At 42.4% G+C, this 24782-nt stretch overlaps 1 protein-coding gene across 3 annotated transcripts in view; it reads left to right on the forward strand.

Annotated features, from left to right (window-relative positions):
• LOC135909699 (structural maintenance of chromosomes protein 3-like) overlaps positions 1–23648 on the forward strand; it is an 85791-nt gene extending 62143 nt beyond the window's left edge. For all 3 annotated transcript variants that reach the window (XM_065441737.2, XM_065441736.2, XM_070535337.1), the window contains exons 24-31: positions 1251–1408; positions 2622–2705; positions 5285–5428; positions 9613–9771; positions 12752–12802; positions 14421–14595; positions 19030–19133; positions 22982–23648. In XM_065441737.2, the coding sequence (XP_065297809.1) occupies positions 1251–1408; positions 2622–2705; positions 5285–5428; positions 9613–9771; positions 12752–12802; positions 14421–14595; positions 19030–19133; positions 22982–23050 (944 nt within the window). In that variant the 3' untranslated portion in view covers positions 23051–23648. The remainder of the gene's footprint in view (positions 1–1250; positions 1409–2621; positions 2706–5284; positions 5429–9612; positions 9772–12751; positions 12803–14420; positions 14596–19029; positions 19134–22981) is intronic.
• The last annotated feature ends 1134 nt before the right edge of the window (positions 23649–24782 follow it).

The raw sequence follows: 24782 nt of genomic DNA on the forward strand, positions 1-24782 counted from the left end.
ACATCATCATCATCATGGTCAGAATTAGTCTATTGGCATTAGAAATGATAAAAACAGAAAATGAAATGAGCCATTATAAAATAAGACACCTCCACTTATGTTCTCTGCAATCGCCAGGCTTATCAGCCTATCGGCAACATGTCAGCTAGCGGAGAAAGCACTGCAAGCCATTGATTTGGTGCAGAGCTCATCGCTGGTTGTCGGCATAAAATTGAAAACTTTTTCTTTTCACTCAGCAACAAGCATTGTATAAAATCAGAAGCTTGAAGCACTTCCCTGATGGCTCACAACACCCCGGACTTGTTGCACCATGACAATAGCGACGGATTAGTGTTGACAGCTGCATTATAGAAAACATGTCTCGCTGAGTAGTTGTAGTAGGGAAAAGGGGAGTTAGGAAATGAAGGGCCATGGGCATCATAACTGTCTCACTCCTCAGTGGACATCTGAACTGTCCCGCGGCCGTGAAGAAGATGCAGGTGAAGAGAAAAGATGTGAGAGAGGAAAGTTATAATGTAATACATGTAAAGTGAAAAGGGAAGAAATAAACTGGAAAAGAAATACATGACAATACGTGAAACACATGAAACTACATGAAATACAAGAACATGACTAAAATATACAATAAAAGAAAATGTCGAATTACACAAAAATGTACGTGCAGCAGCGATTCACAGCACAGTGCTGTGCTATGTGTCATTCATCCATGCAGTGGTGTTATGTGCAATGCTATACAAATATGTGGCAGAAAACATATTGGCAGTCTTTTAGTGATTTGCTGCAGACTTTTGCATCAGATTCAGCTTATCCAGCTGCAACTCACCTCCTTCCTACAGCAGGCATTGTAGGCTGCGAGGGTGAGTACCATTTATAATGAAGTAAGTTCAGTTTATCTATCAACTTCACTATTACAAGGTTATACTGTACTCTGTATTACTACAGGCAAAAAATCCAAACACGAGGTCGCATGCCCAGGTTCCATGGTCTGTAAATTTTTGGCACTAACTGTACATTCACCTTCCTGTCCTGGTTGAATGACAGACCCCATATGTTTGGCTGCAATGTATGGAAAACTAGGAAGGCAATGCACTGTGCCACTCCACTGAAAGTCAATACTTTTGTCCTTAATCTTTCCCTCGTCATCTGCACTGCACACCTCAGATCAAACAAAAGTCGCTAAATACAACAAGTACACGCGCAGTGTCCAGCCGCCATTGTATTTGCTAAAACACTTTTTCTGGGACTTCCAGAGCTTGAGAACAATTCCAATGCTGCCTCTCGGATTTATGACCTGGAGCAAGCTGTTCAAGAAATGTCTGAAGAGAAAGCACGCAGTGGCGAAGACTTGAAAGCTGCATCAAAAGAAATGGAGCATCTCACCCTGAAGAAGTCGAACACGCTGGCTCTGGTGTGTACAACAGGTTCCTTAACTTCTGATCAATTGTTGCTGTGTGCTGTGTTTAACTGGTGCCAACACAGTGCAGGTTTTTGCCTTGACAGCTTTTTGACCGTTTAATTGCACTATGGCCTTTCTGGTCAGACAAATAAAAATGTACAACCAACACAGTAGTGCATAAGACAAAAACAGGAGAGAGCGCACATCTTTTCTCTTTCATGAATACAGACCAATTCACACCCAGCTATCTGTCCTGCTAACAAAGCTTTGTTTTCATCAAGTTCCATCTTCTCTCAATGCTCTGGTTTGTGCTCTTTCCAAATCAGACATGGCACATGAACGGTGAGAGTAAGTTTAAGTGATGCCAAACAACATACGTGATGTAAAAAAAAAGAAAATGTCCGACACTCTTGCACATTACTATACTCCTGGACAACTTTCTGTGACTATGAAGGTGAAAGCTATGGAGGCAAAGCACGCACAAGTGAGAGTGCTTTCGAAAACAGTCCTGTGTTTTAATCCACTTTAGGTTAGCCTGAGGAAGAGAAAACATAAACACCTTATCAGCAACAGGTAAAAAGACAGAACACACCACTGAGTGTAAAAGTTTACTTATTTTGCAAGTTTTCTCTTCCGCGTCGAGGGCAAATGCGAAACCGTTGCACATGGAAGCTGCGTCGATTCAGCATCTGTTGCGTGCAACCAAAAGCAATGTCAACGCTGCAGGACCATTTGGCACGGTAACACATGTGCAGCAGCCACGCTCTCGTAGCTTTCCCTTCATAGCCACAGAAAGTTGTCAATGAGTATAATTCATCAACAAAGCTCACTTGGGACAAATAAGGTTTCTAACTACCCTTTGTCCCTGAAAAAGAAAAAAAAAATGATGTGGCGATATGCTTCTCTAAATGATCATTTGAGCCTATTAATGTTTCCTCTGTTGGTCTGACCAGGCATATCAACCTCCTATGTAGAAGGTGCAATATTCATGATAACTGTCTCTTTCATCATCATGCTACCGATTAACTTGTGAGGCTTATGTGTCTTTGTTGAAGTTTTGTTCATGAAACAAATACAAATAGCGTTGATGTGCCAGGGGGCTGCTTATAAAGCGTGTGTTCGTGTCATGCTTGATGTCATGTATTCAGCTGTGTATGCTTCAGGCTTCAGTAACAGACATGTGAATCTAATGTTTGTTCCCTCTCCTGTCCCTACCAATTTGCAGTTGGAGGAAGTTACAAAGAAAGCCTGCATGTTTGGCACTGTTTCTAAGAATTTGAGCAGGTACCGCCGCATGGGGAAGACAGAGGTATGTTGCACCATCAATAGACTCAGTGTCAAGCTTTTGGTTATTGGCTTCTACTTGCACTTTCCAGATGCAAGCGCTGTAGGCTGTGTACAGTACCAACTGAAAGTAACCACATGAACATGTTTTACTTGTTTTACACTTGGCTAGCAGTAACTACAGTAAATGCCATCACAATTATGTAGCCAAGCACAATTGCTATTCCCATAATGCACATTAAGAAAAGAAAACCGGAACGGCTTTACACTTTGTTGTGTGTGCCGTACTTCTATATATAGGATTGGATACAGCAGGAATCCTGCTCTTATGTCTAGGTTTCTTATAGTAGTGGGCCATAATAGCCGCGAGATCAAGCTGCAGGCGCCGTGCCACGTTAATGTGGATAGGTGGTCGGCAGCACGCGTTGAAAGGTATACGATGGCGCTTCACTGTGGACAATTTGACATGATTTTGTGGCAATGAAATGCGCTGACAGCAGTGAACTTAGTATATATTGCCCTACAATGCCATATTTTTGTACAATATTTGCGAAAGTCTCTTTTTACTTAAAATAAAGAAATGCAAACTGTCAATCAACAGGGGACTAGCACTCAGCCAAACAACCTGTTTTTTGTGCCTGTTCTGCTGGTGTTCCACCTGCTCTGCTATACAATATGTGAAACTTAATACCATGTTCTCTTCAAATCTTGAACTGGGTGTAAAAACATCAGCATCCCTGTACAACTAAATTAAAGTAGCAAGTTAACATGCATTTTACATCACCAATTGTAGGCGTACATTTGCATTCCTTTTTTTTTTTAGTGTGCTTCAAAACGCAATTAGTTAATGAAAAAAAAATTGTGCGGTTTTACGTGCCAAAACCACTTTCTGACTATGAGGCATACTGTAGTGAAGGACTCCAGAAATTTCGACCACCTGGGGTTCTTTAACGTGCAATTAAATCTAAGCACATGGGTGTCTTCGCATTTCGCCCCCATCGAAATGCAGCCGCCGTGGCCAGGATTTGATCCCGCGACCTCGTGCTCATGCAGCCCAACACAATAAGTTAATGAGTTCAATTAAACTAACTAGGTCACTATGAGATAGTAAGCCAGCTGGGTCACCAGGTTGCTTCAGACAAGATTGTTTTTATTGCAGCAACACTAAAAAAGCTTCATTTAAGCACAAGGCTGCCCTTGCATGGTTATGTGCAAAGTTGTAATTCTTTGAGAGACTAGAATCATTAGGTCTTATTTCAGATAATAATAGCTGCTGTTTTATATCAAGCTAACTACTTCACACTGATGAGCGAAAGGAACTTATAGTAACTGCCTATCAGCTCAGTGTTATGAAGTCCTGTGTCTAGAGACTTCTGTCATACATGATCCTCACTAATACACTATTTTAGCTTTCCTTTTGTAGCAGCAAGTAAAATCAGAAAAGCTCACAATTTACTTGCAAGGAAGAATAATTTCACCCTCATTGCACCAGAACTACATTTTAAAAGAGCCCCTCAGGCTTGGCATGACCACCAAGCAAGAGTTGCAATTACTTTAGTTGTCATGATGCAGTTATCGTAATATAGTGCAATGTGTATCATTTCCGAGTCATATTTACACTACCTTATTCATGTTGCAAGGTATCACAGAGAAAGCAGAGTGATCAGCACATTGCGGCAATTTGATGAAGCACAGCGTTCACGTATAGCTGCGACCACTTGATTTACTTAAAACAAGGTAAAATACTTTCTCTAGCGTACTCAAAACATAAAGCGACAATAAAATTGGTATGATTGTGGCGAACAAAATGTGCGATGGTGATACACTGCATGTTCAACATGGCCAGTCATTGATCTTACTACAGTGCAAAGACAACAGTGCAAGGCTCAATGCTTCTGTACATCGTCAGAAATGTAGACATGCATGCCATAAGTACACACATAAACATGTAGGGCCTAGCAGACAAAACGCGATGCAATCCACACTATTCATGGTTTGGCCGATGCCCGCGAGGCAGCGACTCTGCTCAATCTTATGATCAATAGGGCGAAATCCATCTGCTGTTGACAACTTGACAAAGTAGCCGATTCCACTTACTAGAAGTGAGTTTGGGCTCCTTACTTTCGCTGAGTCGCTTGACAACTCTTCAGTCACCTGTCATAGTCTTTCAGACCTGTTAGCAGTCAGGTCTCCTTTCTTCCCCAAAAATGTAACATGCATTCTCGCATTCGTGAGCTCTGTAACGCGGCCAAATTTTCAGATGGCCTGGATTGAAGTCTCATAGCTCCTATTGGAAGTGAAAAGGGCAACACAGAGGCGGCCAACACAATTTTTTAGGACATTTCACTCAATGACAATGATCGGTTTCTCACTGTTTCTCTTGCAGTGTTTTAACAAATATGGCCCTCACTCAAAATGTGTATGATTATACAGTGTGCAAAGTGTCTATTTATGTTAAAGGGAGCAAGGTTTTCAAATGGATTTTTTTGTGTGTGAAACATTCTGCTTGCTCTGGGCTATTTTTGGATAAGCCTCACTGCTTATTTGCACTTGTTTTGTGAGAGCTAATAGCTCACTGACCCAAATTGTGTGGTCGCCCTACAGCTTGAACATGAACGGCAGCGCCTGCAACATAGGATCAGTGAGATGAACCCACCTGACCTCTTGGCTGGCAGACTACTTGACCAGGCCTCGGAGAAACTGAACTATGTATGCAAGCACCTCACCGACATGAACGTGACTCGCAGTGTATGTACAGTTATATTGTTTGGAAGCTTGACCCTTAAAATATACATAGCGTTTCCTTCATGGGCCTTGATGGCAACAAGGCCACGTGCATGCCACCAGAATATGCACTGGTGCATAGCACAACCTATGGGTTCCCTTTTCTGGTGCGTTCTGTGCTGTAGTTTGTATGTTTCCAAGCAATGAAATGGCCCCGCAGCACGTTGCTTGAAGTAAGCCTTGAGTGCTTTTATTATTGTTCACCTGTGTTTTGTTATGTTCCAAGAATAGTCCACCTGTGTTTTGTTATGTTCCAAGAATATAACGCTATGCAACACATATTTCATTTAGCGTTTGAAGTCTTCACTCTGTCTTTTTGTGTGTGTGCATCCATGCATGTGTCAGCCTTGATCTCCCATCAGACAACTTTGAACATATACAGCTGTATCTGTGCAAACTGGTGTGCACTTGCCTGCGCTGTTGCCTAAACTAAGTCATTCACATTGTGAAGTATTTAATAAAAATACAATATTATTCACAACCCAAGCAAAAAAAAATTAGCTCGGCAGAAGACCACATCGACCCCCACGGCCACTTAAACAATAGACGGCCTGATCTCAGCCATCTGGGTCGAGCCAGGCTTGGTTTTTGCAAATGGCCAGCCTGTTTGCTGACCACTGGCAGGCAGTCAGTAGACGACACCAGTCCGGCATCATGACGGCCGGTTAAGTCATCACAGCCACATTCAGCCCACACGTGGGTCACCGACTTCCCCACAATGGCAACAGTGTGGCTTGTCTGCGGCCAGTGTTCTTTTGCCAGTATTCATATTTAGATTTTTTTTCTTTCTTTTTTAGTGATGTATACAGGGCGCTTCTTTTTATGTCGATGTTTTTTAACGCACCCTGTCACAGGTACCAGCGTATTCCCCTTCTTCAACTGGGTTACCTTAACTGGTCAACATTACATTCTGGATAAGTCGCAAACACAGAAGTATTTAATTGAAAAGATCGCGCTACTTATCTTTCTAATTAATTGCTTTAGGGCACGCATTGTAACGGTGGCATTAGAGCCCATCAACGTGTAGGACCTATTCACTTCAAACAAAATTTGTAACTAGCGCCAATATTGAAATATACGAGGCCAAAGTCACCAAATGAGTTGGTGTCATAATTATTTCCCTCGAGCATTGTATATATTCATAGTGCAGCAAGAAAATGGCTATAACACCAAGGCAGTTTTGCTGCACGCTATGATGTGACGTACTTCTTGAAACTGAAATTATAATTACAAAATTTGTTCTAACTGAACGGCCCCTGCATGTCAGCGGGCTCATTCTTGCCATTGCAACATGTGTACTAATGCAATTAATTAAAAAGGTAATTGCCATGATTTTGTCAATTACCAACTTCTGCGCTACTAGTAATTTAGAAAGTAATGTCCACTTGTTAAAGGTAACCCAGATGAAGAAGTGGAATGCTGGTATTTGCAACAGGAATAAAAATATAGTTTGACATAAGAAAGGACATCCTGTATAATTCGCTATTTAATTCATGCACTCGTTCGCTTCTTAAAGCGTGCTATAGAAAGCAAGCACTTTGTAGACAAATTATCACTACAGTCGATTTTCCATCAAATTTTATTTAACTATTTAGATGCAAACACAAAAGAAATCGGGAAAGCTTTGTTGTGAAGTACTGAAATAGTATGTTAATGGTAGGGTCAAACATAAAATAATCAATGACAGTCTTGTATGGGCATTTCAAAATGTCCTTCCTTGACTTGCATAAGCCCATTCACCAGACAACTGTGCAGCCACGTCACTTGACTGTTTCTGCAATAGTCACGCTCTGGCATCTGGAATAAAGACAATGTAGTCTGTAAGTTTCAGAAATGGGACATGTATAACAATTGTTTGGGTGCTGGATATTTAATCAGGTATTTTGTGGCCTCTCAAAATCCTTTAGGCATTGTACATAGGAACAGATTCCGATATATATGTGATTTCTTAATACAAACACTAAATACACATCACATACACACACACAGTGTTACATGATTTAGTTAGCCTCAAAATAAGTGTCGCAAAAATCTGATACGAACGGTGCAAAATTTGCCTTCCTTCAATCTATCTCACATGCGTCTCCACAACTGCAATGCACGTATGTCGTGCACACAACATACAGCACGCTATGGGCGCTGCATGCACACATCAGTTGTGGAGCACATCAGCATGGAGCACATCATCATGATGTGCTCCGTGCACATCATGATGAACCCACACTCTCTTAACTCGCTTGCCTGACAAGCTTTGGCATGTCAATTCTTGCATTAAATGTAGCTACAAAGACCACAAGGCATCGAATCTAGACTGCGCTATTAACATTTCGAAAAGTGTGGACGAGCTCTTGATACAAAGAAACCCAGCCTCAACTGTACTTACGAGCGCTCCCTCTAAATTGACTCTGCAAAAGATGGGCTCAACTAGCGTAAATAAGATGTGCAACTTACCTGTAAATATGGAGGTACGTAGGAGGTGAAAATCCGCCGGCTGGAAATTTTCCATGCACATTTAGAGCAGATTTCTCGCAAACATGAAGCACAGTGCCAAAGAAACTGTGCGAAGCTGTGCCGATCAAGCAGCCACTCAAACAGCCCGTTATCGAGACAGGAAGAGTTTCGTGGCGGCAGTTACTAGCCACCATGACCATGAACACGGTCCATGCCGAAGCGGCAGAGGAAGCGGCCATAGCACTGGCCCTCACACAAACCAAAGCGACATATGGGATCTGCAATTCGCAAATGGCAATTAGAAATTTTGCAAATGGGCGCGTCTCGTAAGAGGCACGTCACATACTCCAGCAACATCCCATACACCAGGGAAAGGCCGACTTCGATAACCGAAGGCACTTGCTATGGAGCCCGGCACACACTGGATTGAGCACCCCCAACGAAGCGGCTCACCACGTTGCTCGAGGCCTCACTCACCGAGCATCATCAGAGGAAGAGCCCCCACGAGGTACTGCAAACGTCTGGGCGTGGGAGGATCGTTTGACCAGGTTTCACGACATCACGACACACTACCAGTTACAAAGACGCGTATACCCATTCCCTCACGCTAGGTTAGACAGGATGCAAGCAGTACACATCAGACAATTTCAAACAGATTCTTACAGAAACCCCAGACTCATGCACGCCATGTATCCAGACATGTACACTACAAACAGATGCACATCGTGTGGCGAGGTTGCCACACTTAATCACATGTTATGGGAATGTCAGCACTTAACAAAGAAGTCGGGCAGTGCCGACCCCTCTGTCTCTTCCACCGCCAGCCTCCGCTCACGCTGGAAGACTGCACTGCTCAGCTCGAACCTGACAGCACAACTCTGGGCCGTCCAGCGAACCGAGGAAGCCGCTTCGAGACAAGGTTTGTAACCGCGTTTGCGGCGGGTGCCATGACCCACTAAAAAGACGCCAGACTCAAACCTTGATGATTTGAAAATAAAGTTTACGCTCTCATCATTCATGCATGAAATAATTAATCAACTTTTCTGAGACATATTTCTTACATTGATATGCTGGTCCATCTGCAAGTTCATGATAATACAGTCAGACTTACTTGAGACAGTAATCGCATACTGGTACAATAAACATGACATTTTAAACATTCACCCCCTCCCCTCCCACCCGAATCGTTGGGGTTGGGGCAGAGAGAGGGGGGCTGGGTGAAAGTCGTCACGTCAATGACATCAACGTAATGACCTGCTCAGAATTTACGATCGACGACAACACAGAAGCCATCAACGACGGGAAGAAGGCAAAGATGGAGGCAGCAATGATGAATACTCTGCAGATGAACCAAGAATTTGCCAAGAGGGGCAATGGCGACATTTGACACTCTGCAGCTCTACCTCGCATCGCTTCCATAAAGTGTGCCAGGAATATCAGTGTGATGAAGTCAACTGAACCCACACACTCCATTGAATAAAGTGCATAGAAGAAACTGTTCAACTTTTCTCACTAAGTACCTCTTTAAGTGATGTTAAATAATGATTTCCTTATCGTGAACATGTTTCGCCTGCTCTGTTGGAAGTGCTAGTACCATAAGAAACTTAACAAAATAGTGCACTGTATAAGAAAGGATGTTGTAGGTCACAAGCGCTTCGTTGTAAAGACGTTTGACTGTATATTTTTTGTTGCTGCAGAGAGCTGAAGAAATGAAGGACAGTCAGAAGGAGCAACAGTTCTGTAACATTGAATTTACCCTGAAACAAGTATGCAAATACTTTGTGGACTTCTTCAAGAGATTTGTGCCTCATGGCCATGCGAAAGTGGTGATCAGCACTGAAAAAAGAAATACTGAAGTGAGTATCTAGAAATTGCCCACTGATATCGTGTGCCTAATGCTCATAACGAAACCTCAATATAATGAACACAGATATAACTGATTATCAGATATAACAAAGCAAATAGAAAATTTGGTTGGTCATGCTTTATTTTAATTAGTATTCTAATGCTATATAGAAACCGAAAATGCAGAAATGAGACAATATCAGTTTATATTTGTTTGCTTGTGGCTTTGTGTTCTTTTTTTTTTACCGTGTGTGATTGTGTGTTGCAAAAGTGTCAAACACAGCAATAGAAACTTGAAATGGCACACTTTAGATGTGGGTGCTCTTTTAAACCAGCAGCTCAGCTTGACTGGCTCTCAGCCAGCAAGCCAATTTGCCAACCTCATGTGATGCCGCACCAATATGAACGGCTGCATATTAATGAGTGTAGGAAGGATGTGTTTGTAATTTGGCCTTGTTCATGAGTCACTTATCGGCAACTTCCAACTATCATCATCATCATCATCAGCCTTGTTACGCCCACTGCAGGGCAAAGGCCTCTCCCAAACTTCTCCAACAACCCCGGTCATGTACTAATTGTGGCCATGTCGTCCCTGCAAACTTCTTAATCTCATACGCCCACCAAACTTTCTGCCGCCCCCTGCTATACTTCCCTTCCCTTGGAATCCAGTCCATAACGCTTAATCACTATCGGTTATCAACCCTCCTCATTACATGTCCTGCCCATGCCCATTTCTTTTTCTTGATTTCAACTAAGATGTCATTAACTCGCGTTTGTTCCCTCACCCAATCTGCTCTTTTCTTATCCCTTAACGTTACACCCATCATTCTTGTTTCCATAGCTTGTTGCGTCATCCTCAATTTAAGTAGAACCCTTTTCGTAAGCCTCCATGTTTCTGCCCCGTAGGTGAGAACTATAGTTTATGGCAACTTCCAACTATAGTTTATTCAGTACACAGATGCAAGAATAGGCAAAATGAATACGGGAGACTGAGTGGCTTGATTTGTTTCTTAGAACCTCAAGTAATGAAGCCAGAGAAAGAAGGGAAATAACTTTTTTTTTTATTTATGTGTCTATTTAAAAAAGAAAAATGCGGTGAGAGTGGATGAAAAGACCAGTTGCTGTAGGTGGGCACCAAACTCACGTCTTCCGCATTATGCGCATTATTCTCTACCATTGCGCGGCGACCCAGCAGCCATTATCCCATACGCTTTCCTTTGTATTGACATATATGTGCTTGATCTAATTCTGGGAGTTTTAGCCAGTGCCACTCAGGGCCATGGCCAGCACCAAATAGAGGCAACATACATATGCATACCTGCGAGCTCTCCGAATTTTTGTAAAGTTTATGAATTTGGTCTAGATTTACAATTTTACAAATATTGGGTCAAGTTTTACAAAAAATAAATTCCATTTGCAAAATAAAAAGAGAAAGTGTCGCTCTTTGGTCTCCAACGACACCCTCACATGCTGGTGACAGGACACAGAGGGGTACTTGTTTTGAGCAAGCGAATGGGCTAAATCGACTATATAGCAATGTAGCTGAAAAAGCCACTGTGATATAAACACGTTCTGTTGCTGTTCAGTCTTTGCTGTTCCATGTTTGCTGCTGCTGTTGCTTGTGTGGTGCACCTAAAGGCAAATCATTGTCAATAAAGGGCATAGTATCCGACAAAAGTTCTGTCCCCAGGGTGAACTTTAATAAAAAATTAGTGCTGTTCACTCTCCCCCTTTTATAGTCGTGTCTGCAGGATATTTACGAATTTTAAAGTTCACAAGCTGGCAGGTATGTGTGTGGTGGAGCATGGAAATGGCACTTCATACCAAAGGCATATAAATCAATGTGTATAAAGACAATCAGTTGTTTAACAAGGTTATTTCTAAAGTTTGTGCAGTAATGCTGCGAAGGGGAGAGGAAAACAGGGTGCAGGTGTTCAAATTTGGAGGCAAGTGAAACGGGTGGCTCGGCAACACAGCTGCCAGTGTGTTTTAGGTGCTGAGTATATGTGGACTCTTCTTAGCAGCTTTCACTGACATAAAGTGTCATACAGGTGATAATCTGAGAACACCTCACTTTAAAGTCGACCGCAAGACTTTATCCAAGTCCGTTTACGTGCTGGTGATGCATCGGTTCATCTGCGTCAAATACAGGGGAACTGCTTTGATGAGTAGTGAACTGCTTCTAATCCTCTCTGTTAGAATGCAGAAAAAAGTTTATACAGGTGCAATCGTTACTTTTCAGTGCTGCTTTATACTATATTTGCAGTACATTGAAGGCTGCCTTTATCAGTAAGCCTCTTTTAGTGCCTTTGTTGGTCTCCAATAGCTAGTGTAGAGGTGTCTTCAGGTAAGCAATGGTGCGTATGAAAATGTAGCCTGTCTCTTTCAGGGCCGTGGTTTCCAATGAATGCACTTTGCATGCAAGAAAGCTTGCAAAATATGCTTATCAGGAGCAGTGATGAGGAAGCTACATTCACTGAACCACCGTCCATTTACTTTTTTTTTAACTAGCACAGAATAGATAAAAGCCTGATCGCAGCATTACATAGTGTGTGCTATAAAGAAAATAATGCATGCCACTTGAGAACGGGTGCCTGGGGTGGCGATCGCTCCGCTGCACGAGGGTCTACAGCGTGGCGAAGGGCACCAGAATGGAGAGCGGGAAACCAGCTTTCAAACGAGACCAAGATGGCGCCGATCGGTTCGCGTCGCGCGGAGCTACGGCAGCTTGAAAATGAGGCAAACCTTCGCGCTTGGCGTTCAATTTCGGCTCACCGACGTTTCTAAATTACCGATTTTTTAATACTTCGAGTAGGAATTGAGCCATAATAATTTGTAGAGGCATAGTTGGGACATTAAAGACTTCAAAAACGCAATTTTTGAAAATTGCCATTTTTGACCATTTTTCGAGATTTCAAGACCCGCGTCCCCCCTTAAGAGACCTTTAATCTCAGAATTTGAGCTAAGTAGCATTTACTTTGTCTTTTGCAGGGAGAAGACCAACCTGAGAGGCAGCGGATATGCAAAGGCATTGAGTTTCAGGTAGCAGTAATTCTTTTGTTTTGAGCATGCATTGTTAGTTTCTTTTTATTTAATAGTAAGCAAGAGTTCAAAGCAAGTACACTGCAATGGGATGAATGAAGAGGAAGGCACAAATATATGGAGTTACATGTATGCCCTCATTCATTTCCATTTTGTTTGGCAATTTGAACTCTTGGCTTGTCTGACCAGTTAAATATATAGAGAGCCACTGTTGTGTGAAACAAAGACATCCTCATTTAGAATAGGATTTCTGAGGAGCATCTGCTGAAAGCTACCACAGAAAACTGCCATGTAAAGGAATGCAAGTATAAATGTCATGTACTCAAAGTTGGGTTTCGTTAGGTTAGGTTAAGTAGAAAAGTAGTAGAAAATTAGTAGGTATTGGAGCCATGCTGGTTATCGATATGAGCTTTATAACATGGCAGTGTGAAATTCTGCAAGCAACCTTAGTGTTTTCACATTGTCGTGTTCAATTCTTGATACTATACATCTGCTGCTGTCATCAGATTTCATACAAGCATGCTTAAAGTACTTTTTAGAGCAAAAGCTCTTCTCCTCAAGGTAAAACTCCCAAGGTCAATCTCAGCACACGTTTGACCTTCAGCCGCCGGTGTGCAAATGTGAAGGTGTGACTTCACGTGATCCACTGCAGAAAGGCATCACAGTTGTGCTCTCTCAAGCCTTGCCGCTGTGTACCACGTGTCTAGACGAGGGTTTAAAGGGCTGAATTTAGTCCGACATAGCATGAGCACGCACACACGTTGCATCACGTTGCATCTCTAGTTCGTCTGAAGGTTCAACATACTGGCATAGTCAACGTAACCGGACGCTACCAACGCACTTTGATGCACCCGGTGTCGAGCTACGCTTGCCCACTCATGGATAATGTCAGACTATAAGCGTGCCTTAAAAGCTGCTTCGACAGCGCTTTGTTGCTCAGTCTCGCTGTGGATGAAGCATGCGCTGGTGCGAGTGTGTCAACTCTTTGCTGCAGGCACCAGGCTGAGTGTGAGCACCCTACTGATATAGCTCGTCGAGAAGAAGCACTCAACAACAGTCTCTAACCATGCTTATCAAATCTTTGGCTCATATAACTAGCTTCAAGCCACGTTGAACTGCAGCTAATTTTTTTAATTCCTCCTGCAAATTAACCAACAGTTTATGGTTGAAAGAGCAATTCATTTGCTACATTGGTCTAGTATATTTTTTCTCAGAAGCGCTGATGTTTTTAACCAGTTACAGTCTGGGAAACATGAATTTTTAATATTTGTCTGCAACACAGCCAATCATATTTTGAGTGTAAAGTTTCGCCCTGAGCCTTCTCAGCACCTGAACACTATTGGGGATAGCTTTCACACGGTGCAAGATTTTCTCACAGTTCGCATTTACCAGAAGTGCACTGAATCTATAAGAAACTAAGCAAAGGTACCCACACTATAAGCTAATGAGTTTCCTCAGCATAAGCAAAGCATTACCTGATGTGATGCATACCGAATATTCGCCTTGGTCTTCATAAACAGAGGATGACTCAGTGAAAATGTCTGAACATGGAACTTGCAGTAGCTCGCAGATTGTTGTGGTTGTTCTTTATTCTTAATGGTTCTTTGCTTTTCAACAGGCCTCCTTCAGCTCACGCAACATTTTACAGTCTGTGGAATGCTTCTCTGGGGGCCAGCAGACCGTGGTGGCCTTGTGTTTCATTCTGGCTATCCAGAAGTGCGATCCTGCACCTTTCTACATCTTTGACGAAGTGGACGCCTGCTTAGATGCACAGCATCGGCAGTGTCTCGCTGGTAAGTGCATCAGTCCCAGCTTCTTGTATTGTGGCCTCAATGATATTTACAGTTTGGTTTTTATCGTGGTAACATTGCTTCCTTGTAAACCATATCAGAGCTGCCAACTTTCAGAACTAGGGATTTCAAAGGCTGGCCGTGCAAAGCATAGTGGCAAAATTTGGTCGTCAATCGTCACGGTGGCTTAGTGGGTACAATATTCTGCTACTGAGCAGAATATTGTACTTGCAGAATGTTGTGGGTTTGAGTCACAGCTGCTGTAGCGGTGGAATTTTGATGGTGGCGAAATGCTATACAAGTGCTTGTGCACTTAGGCATTAAGAAAAAAAAGAAAGAGAGAACAGGTGGTCCAAATAATCCAGAGCTCTCTATTACGGCATCTTTCATCGCTCCAGTGTTATTTTGGGACATTAAACATTGAGATCTGTCATAGTCTGAAGAGAGATGATTCCACAATACAGAAAAAGATAGAAAACATCACTTTTTTCATGACATGCCTGACATGACATGACATAAAACAGCAAGGTTTTCAGAATTAAATGTTCTCAAATAACAAAATTTATAACACGTGGAACAGGAAGAATCTTAAGCCTTTAACCAAACAGCTGAAAACATGTTGAACTAAATAAATCTAGTCTTTAGACACAGGTAGCCTGAGAGTGCTATAGTCTGTGCATGTATTTCAAGCTCCCCAACAAGCATTACTATAGCCTACAGAAAGTTTCATACATAATAAAGAAGATAAAGGCCCAAATTATTTATCTGGAACAAAACACTTCTATCTCTCTGATATCTCAGAATTTACCATTAGCTTTTAGATATTATTTCAAATATTTCTTTCTTCCCTATTTTTACTTTAAAAGGCCTCTCACCAGGTTTGAGCACTGCAAGCAGACAAGTGTGGTGTGTAGATAATGCAGTGACAATCATGCCTGCAAAGTAGTATTCAGTGACTGGCCGGTGTGACAACAGTTGAAATTTAAAACAGAATCCCATGCACCCTTACTCTCGAGGGAGCTTAGCTTTCAACCCGAGTCAAGGTCACACACACAAATGCCTCTACCTAATGGGACTGACAACAGGCCGGAATGTGTTGTGAGACATTGATGGAAATGACCATGATTTATAATGATAGAATTCAGCATGCTGTTCACGATTTAAGTAGGAATTATAATTTTAAATTAGCAAAGAGAGGCTCAAAAACCAGTAAGTGGTGAGGCCTCGTGGTGAAATCATGGTACTTCAGATGTAGTCTAGGAGAATCTGTACGTAAGTTGGTTGTGATCAAGTACAACATAACTATTGCTTAAAATTGCAGTTGCTATATTATTAGACACTTTCGCTTTATTCTATGCTTCGGAAATCAAAAGCGTACGCATGGCTACGGTAACACGCTGAACTGCGTATAACTTTAAAAGCATTGTTTGGTTTTGGCTCCAATTTGTTTAATTTTGACTGATTAAACACTAAAGCAGTTGGACAGCAAACCATGAAAACATGTAGCTCTCACCACAGAAATACTTTAACACTTTGGAGAACATGAATTGCAGGAGCATCGACTTGATAAACAAAATAATACTTTCTCACAGTTATGGCCGCACTTGTTTCCTGCCTCCCACTAATGCCGGCGTATAATCGCTATTGCGCTCGCCTTTTCAGCATGCTCCCAGTGAATGACTACATCCTCACTGCAGATTGAAAAATTCTGATAAAAATGTTCCACTGCGTTTTCCGCATTACCAATTCACAATTAGACACCCTGACCGGCAAGCTTTCCATAGCATTAAAAATATAGGTACCATGAAAATTGGTTGTCTGTGCCTTTAAGGTGCACTGCCCACAATGTCAATGATTAGGCATGAACAAGAAGAAAGGGGGTTAACCGAGGGTTCCGTCATTATGGTATGCGACTTAAGTAAGTTACCTATTGCAGTGTGTGCAATACCACTACTGGAAGTTCACCATGTAACAAATAAGAAAGAGAAAAAGAAGGAGGTGGCAGTGCTCTTGACATACGGGGTTTGTCCGTAAAGCAATGAGACTGCCTGCCATGCGGCGCTGCAGTCGCCAGTAGCGCATTCCCCAGAGGTGGGATATGTGGCAGGGTAGAACCCCCACCACAAATCCCATAAGCTAAGTAGCACATTGGAGAGCAGTCACATCCAAGCTCCGACGCAGTGAGGATCTGAAGTGGTGCAAAAGCTGTTTTCGAGTTTTTGTCATAGCAGAAAGCGGAAAAAAATTGAGCATCTGCTGGAGCAGCGGTATGCAATTAAATTTTGCTTTCACTTCGAAAAACCTGCATCCGAGACGCTTGGCTTAGCTAAGGAGACTTACAAGGACAACGCCCTGTCAAGGGCCCAAGTTCTCTGGTGGTTCAGTGAGTTGAAGAACGGACGAGAGACCGTTGAAGACATGGAGCGATCTGGAAACCCATCAACGAGTGGTTTGTACGAAAATGGGGCCAAAGTGAAAAATCTCCTAGACTCTGACCATGGTTTGAGTATCAGATGAATCAATGAAGACCTCAACATGTGCAAAACGACGGTTGACAAAACTATTTCTGAAAATTTGAACATACAGAAGGTTTGTTCGAAATTGGTGCCAAAAGTGTTGAGTGATGAACAAAAACAACAACGAATTGACATTTTCCATGAGATGTTCGTGCAGTTAGAAAGTTAATGGAACATTTTAGATGGCGTAATAACAGGCAATGAATCATGGGTGTTCCAGTACAACCCCGAAACCAAGTGCCAAAGTTTGGAGTGGCACACCGCAAGCTCTCCACGTCCCAAGAAAGGGAGAATGTCGAAGCCCCAGGTAAAGACAACATTCATTGTCTTTTTTGACAAGTATGGGGTGGCCGACAAAGAATTTGTACTTCCAAGATGAACCGTCAATGTCGTGTTCTACAAAGAAGTTCTTGAGCACCTTTACAGCATGGTCAAATGGAAATGACTGGAGATTGACGATAACTGGAAGCTCCAACACGACAATGCTCCAGCCCACACCGCCTTTGTTGTGACTGCCTACCTGGCCTGAATAGGGGTTGAAACCTTGCCACAGCCACCATACAGCCCCAATGTGAGCCCGGCAAACTTTTTCCTGTTCCCAAAGCTCAAAAGAAGCCTGAAAGGTCACCATTTCAACGATGTTCCCGCCATCCAATGGGTAGTCACAGAGTCTCTGAAGGAGGTTACAGCAGCTGACTTCCAAGGAGCCTTTGCAGCATGGGAATCGCATTGGCAGCAGTGTATCGACACCAAAGGAGACTATTTTGAAGAACTTTAATAATATGTACCGATTGGATCAATAAATTCCCTTTACCAGACCCAGTCTCATTACTTTACTGACCAGCCCTGCACATCATATGGTGTGGGTGAAGCAGTGCACTGAACAGGACAAAGCAGAAAGAACATAAGAAAACACAACATTCGCTGAAATAATGAGAGAAATAATAGAAGCTTTCCACATTAATAAAAGAAATCAGTGTTTTATCAGTCAGCAATCTGTTCTACTGAGGCATCGTGAGGTCACAATTTTGGAAGAGCACTAGAATACATTTGTTAATAATAAAGATAAATGTGACACGGCTTCAACGATTAGAGCACACTGTGTTAAATATGTTGCCTACCTTTGACATCCGAGTGTGCATAGGTACAAGGATAAAAACTGTTTTTTAATCCTGTTTTGCCTATCTTTGACACCTGACGGTGCACGTGTATATAAATATGAAGCGTTTGTTCTGGAATAAAGTAGCTGTGAGTGCAGCAAATGTCCTGTTTCCATGAGTTTTCCCCGCTTTGTCCTGTTCAATGTGCTGCTTCACCCACATGTTATGTGATGATTAGTGACCAACTCACCCAACTTTCCACTCTACTGAACTCGTGACAAACTCGTGACATGGTTCCTCAGCTGTAGTATGGGAAGCAGATAAGGAATGGCACTTCTGGACGCTAGTCAAGGCAGAAGGAAGGAGTGTCCTACATTGGCAGTGAAGTGCACTTCCTGGCAGCATGGAATTGCAACATTTCAATTTTTCCTATCTTCTTTAATAATGAGCCAGCCTGCAAAATTCTTGTGGTAGAACGCTCCCCAGACAGCACCCTAAAACTTTCATTGCATGACCAAAGTTTTCAATGGGGTTTGGTGAGGGCCTTATTAAAAACGGCACGTGATTCTTTTACAGCAAGCCCCCACCCCCCATTCAACAGCCCTAAAACCACTGGCTTCTTTGTCATCCTCATGTGTTTGGTGAGCACAGTTATTTGAGGAAAAAGCAGGAAACAGCAACAAGATTATGGTCTTCACTGTGGAAGAATGCTGCTGTCAAAATAAATAAGTTCACAGCAGAAGTGGCTGAAGTCTGTTGTCTTTTTCTCTTCTGGACTTCCTATTTCATTACAAGTGCCTTCTTTCTTCCTCTGTATGCAGATATCTTAGAGGAGCTGAGCTCACAAAGCCAGTTTATCTGCACAACCTTCAGGCCTGAGCTCACGTTGAAAGGCAAAATTTTCAAAGTCGTCCATCATGAAGGAGTAAGTAGCCCTTTCTCCTGTGCTCCCTGCACGTTATCGGGGCAGTGTTTCTGTTGGCGGCGAGTGGGTTGGTATCTTTTAGTTCAACACCAATAATATTTTGCTGTTGCGGAATGCAAGTGAAAATTCACTCAGCTCGGTAAACAACTTCGTCTTGTGTACTGCTTTGGCACTTGAAACAACAGTGTAATCTATTAACACAGATCATACAGGCTTGAAGGCTACATGCACATAAAGAAAAATGCATGGGGGTAAAATTTTTAGAAAATGCACCATTCAATTCTTCTTGAAGCTGTATGGGAATAAGTAAAACCTCGTTAATTCAACACTTGTTAATTAGGAAAATCAGATAATCTGAACTCGCCCTTTGGTCCCGGCAGGCATATGCATTATTTAATGCAATAAAACTCTCGTTAATTGGTATGTATTTGACCGCACATCAGTTAAGTCGGACAATTCTCAAAGCTCGGTGAGTGCCGCAAATGTGCGACACAAAGGGAGAAAACGGCGTTAGCATCCACCCTAACTGAAGCGGTGCATTTCGCATCACCGTAGTCACCAGTGGAAATTGCACGGGAATGACAGCAACGCCAAAACATCGCATTCCTATTTGTGCCTTAAAAACCTTCACTCTTGCATTTACTGTCGCGCTTAGCACCACGTTGGCGGCATGCCTTCATGACTGCGTAGTCGCCATCCACGATTGCGTTTACAGCGGCCGTGGTTTCGTCCGCAGTGGTTGCGAGAAACGGTAGCTTCATTTTTACTCAGTGCAGAGCTGTCAAGGATGAAGAGCCCCGTTTACACCGTGATGGGTGGCGACACTGGTGAAAAAAAACAAACTTGTAGGCCACCTTAATCTTTGACTTAGGTGCCTCTTAGTGGCACTCGCACCTCGGCATTGGTGTTCTTCAGGTTAAGCAAGTGCACATCTTTCCCCTGGTACGATATGCAGGCAAGGAGCAAGGGAGGGTGAGGAGCAAGCGGGCCCGTGCCACCTGGGGGGGCATAGCCCCCTAGCGAGCGGCGCACGAAGCACATTTTACGTGCCCTCTCCGGCGCTGATGTTAGAGCATGTAACGAGCGTGTTTGTGCAGCTGTTGCGAGCAAGTGAGCGAGCGCGCAAGCAGCTGAGCGCCAGTTGATGAGAAGTGAGAGAGAGGAGGCGGTGTTCTGTCTATGCCAGGCAACTGTTTTCCATTAATTAGTGGGTTAAATATCATGCCACCTCCTTGTGTGTGACATCATTAGTGGCGTCATTATTTCCACTTTCTACTTCCAGATTTCCAGGAATTTCGCCAAAGTTGTGCACATGTGATGGGTCTCTAAAGTATATGATTCTGTGCTTTAGTGCACGGTAATCAGTGATTTCTAATTCTAATTATTCCAGACACTTCAGCAACTCAACTTGTAACTAAACCTGCCGTGGCTGCTCAATTGCTATGGTGTTAAGGCTGCTGAGCACAAGGTCGCGGGATTGAATCCCTGCCATGGCGGCCACATTTAGATGGGGGTGAAATGCGAAAACACCTGTGTGCTTAGATTTAGGGGCATGTAAAGAACCCCAGGTGGTCAAAATTTCCGGAGTCCTCCACTATGGTGTGCCTCATAATCAGAAAGCAGTTTTGGCACATAAAACCCTATAATTTAATTTTAATTTAACTTGTAACTAAACTTATGCTCTCATATCTCATCTATAATGAAACCCATGAATTTTGTACTGTACTATGTTTCTTTTTCCTGGTTTATTTTGAATTTTGTTCCCCGTCATCTCAGGAGGTGAACCGGAAGTGCTGCGCAAGAAACAAAAGCGCCACTTGATGCTCGTGCCACTAATAATCGAGATATGCACAAGCAAAACGTGTCTGAAATGAAGACGCGCGTCGCGGCCCCACTGCCAAGGAAATCGATTGCGAGGCCTTCGCCGCTCTGAGCGCAAATCAGTCACAAGATGACAAGAATAGCAGCTTCCGCACTGCTTTTGGGCAAAATTTCTAGAAACAGGATTTGCTGATTCGTTCAGTAAATAAGGGCGTGTTCACATAGTAAGCATTTGTTTATGGTTGTCTTGATACCCTCGATAATTCAACAATTTGTTAACGAACATTTCTTTTGGACCAGTGAAACACAAATTAACGAGGTTTTGCTATACTAGGCCAAATAGTCACAGGGGACTCAGATTATGAAAACGAATTTCCAGATAAACAAAAATGGGTTGGAGTGCATATGGCACTCCCAAGTCCCAACCGGCAGGTTGCCGCTATGCTTGGAAAGAAATGTGCATGATCAGTGCATTATAGAACCAGTACTAGCCTAATTAGGCTGACACTCTGAGAATAACAAAGAACATTGAGTAGGATCTAAGGACCCTGCAAGGAGCAATGGAACAAAGAATTATAAGCGGGAAGTTGAGAGGCAAGGAAACAACAGCATAGATGAAAGAGCAGCTGGGTATAGCCAATATAGTTAAAGTAGGGTTAAGAGAAAAGATTGGTGCTCAGCAATGGGTCATGTAATGCACAGAACAGGTAACCAGTTGCCCACCGCAGGATGAAAGCATTGTCATCATTAGCCTATTTTATGTGCACTGCAGGATGAAGGCTGCAGCTACCTCCATTTCCCCGAGTCTTGCACCTGTTGAAACTTTTTAATCTCACCGCACCACATGATCTGCTGCTGTCCCAGACCGTTTCCATGTCCTTGGCACTAATTCTCCTAGTTCATTATTTTAAATTGATAGAAGTAAAGAAATATGATGATGACAATGAGTTAAGTGCCACCACATCAAGCAAAACGGACAGCCACATAGTGCATGCTTTTGCTAAAGACTTAATTCTGCATCCAGATGACTTCTGTTAAGTTGGTACTGATTATTTCCACCCACATTTTTATATGACTATATTCAAAAGTACCCCCAAAGGTACCCCCAAAGGTGCTCATGTGTGCTAAAGACATATTACTTCAGATAAATTGAGCCAGTTCTTAAGTTTTGTGCATGCTCGCTCTCTATGTTATTTTTTATACATTTTGGCACCTGTTGGCAGTAGATGTGAATGCTGTCATGTGCTATATCTGCATGAATATAATGTGTGTGAGCACATTTTAAAATCCGATTCTTTATTTAAATAATATGATTATAACATGAGCCAACAATTCCTTATGCAACCAGTCATGGGCAAAAAATGTTTAGTGCAGCGCGACTAGCAGGCTGACCAGACAAATTCAAGATACTGATCAGATCACCTACTCAGTGCATGCTCAAACAAGCAAACCGGCTTGTTCAAAGACAGCCCAGCATGAAAAATATTTTATTCGAGAAGCCAGTCTGGATATCTGGCTCGTGTAAATTAAAGATTCACTTTGTGTATAGTATTTTGATACATGTTATTTTAATACATGTTTTTGAAGATGGCTGACGTGAGTCAAAATGGTTGTTTTCATCCATTATAACATTGCATTGTATTAAAATACGGTGGTAGCTAATGGACTCTTCTTTATTCTCGGTTTGACAAGAGTTGCAGATCTAAATATGACTCCAGACAACCTGGAAATATGGCCATAACTGCCTTTTTTTTTACATTAAGACGGCTCAGATGCCAGCAAACCCAAGCAACTGCGACACTCGACTGGGGAAGTTAAATAAGTTGGAGAAAAACAACTAACCCAAATCCACTTGTAACGCACATAACTGGTTGAACTGGTGATGTGTGATCCACAACAGTGTTATGAACATGAGGTGCTTTTCTAACCTGCTAATCATACACTCAATAAAACTTGTATTTGTGCAGAGTATGGCAATACCTTTTTATATGCTCACAATGGTGCACCTTCGCTTCGATATGTTTCAGACCAGCAGCATCGCAGAAACAACACGACAGGAAGCCCTGCGTATAGTCCAGGCCATAGAAGCCTTTTGAGAGTCACCGAAACCAGGCATCGGATAGTTGCATTCTAGTCATCTTTGTTGGTACTTGTTGACCAGCTGCCATCACTACTCTCTTTTCAGCTGTGTATGCTTTCACAAAAGCTTCGTGTCTAGCCTCTTCCCCCCCCCGCCCCCCCCTCCTTTTTTTTTGCCATCTATGTTGCAACTGTTATGACATAGTACATGCCCTATATTATAAGGTGCATATATACATATATTTATCTTATTCTTTAATGACACATCAGACAGCTTTCTAGCATGTATGACTATGTTGCTGTTCAACTTATTTATTTAAAAAAAATACTTAATATCATATCACAGACGACTGCTAGAGTTGCAGGACCTATTTCATGTTAATTATATATATAAATATATGTAAATTTTATTGTTTACTCATATTTTTGCAAAAGAGTTATATATTTAAGTTTATTGTTAGCACTTTCTGACAACAATATTGTTAGCACTGTTTCTGACAGCTACCCAGTGGGTACGCCTTCGTATATATATTCATGTATTGTTAGCATTTTAGTTGTTTCTGACAACTACCCAATGGGTATGTTTTCCAATAAAAGAAATTCTTCTGCAAGTCATGTTCTTGATGTAGTGTTGATGGTGGGTTGTAGCAACAGGCAGGTTTGGCCTGGTGATCAAGGCTGGCAACTACTCTGCCTGAGCATCTCTTAGAGTATCACTGCATTGTTTCACCACACGTCCATCAAATCGGTCTCTCTTAAGAATTCAATATGAAGATGTGGAGTTTCTTTGCTGGCTATAACTGATTCTTCCGTGAACACAAGGTGTTGTAGGCACACATGCGAAAAGTCCTTTTTCTTTCTTTCTTTTTTTCTCTTTCTTTTTATTCTCCAGGAAAGCGTCCCTTTCACCTTGGCCTTTCAGGCACAACTACAGAGAGCGTCCAATGTCTCCTGTCTCGTTGCATGCCATACAGTTCAGAGAACTGATGTGCCCCATCTTAAATAACCATGCTAGCGTACGAGCAGATCCTGTCTTTAATCGATATAGAAGTGAGGCTTCCTCTCGACGAAATCTCTTGGTTATGCCGGGCATATGTGGTAGAATCCAAAGCAAGCCAAAGTGATTTTTAATGTCAGATTTTTTAAACTTGATTGCTCTTTGGAGCCTTGAGTACAACATGAGAATGTGTAGTTTACATTGCACAGAAAGCATATAGCCTCAACTAGATTTTAACGGCTCTAGCTAGCAAAACATTGCTTTGGCTTTAGTATTGGTAAACAGTATATTGATCCATTTATAGCAAGCACTATACTATAATAACCGAATTGTTCATGATTATTCTACTGCTTGCTGCTGGCAAAGAAATAGCTGCATCTTGAACCTATCGTGATTGGTGCCGCTTTCCAATTAGACACCAAACAAATTAGTTAATTGAGTGCAACAACCGTCGAGCACGAGCGGTAAGGGCAGCTTGATATGCAGTTTCACTGCACTGAGTAAGAGTTGAAACGAGGCATTGCCGTGCCAAAGCATCATTATGCAAATGAAACCATTGCTCGCCCCAGGTTTCACACTATGCAGGAGTGGCATGTGTGGCCTTGATGTACATCCACAGCATAACTCCGCCTCCCCCTATATTTATTACTTGTTTTTAGAGCAGTAATATCATAGTGTGGTTGCCTGAATACGAGAAAAAAGAAATAGCGGCAGAAACCATCTCGAGATAACTCGATGTTAATGCGATTAGC

The sequence above is a fragment of the Dermacentor albipictus genome, chromosome 3 (genome assembly GCF_038994185.2).
Source record: "Dermacentor albipictus isolate Rhodes 1998 colony chromosome 3, USDA_Dalb.pri_finalv2, whole genome shotgun sequence".
Taxonomy (NCBI): domain Eukaryota; kingdom Metazoa; phylum Arthropoda; class Arachnida; order Ixodida; family Ixodidae; genus Dermacentor; species Dermacentor albipictus.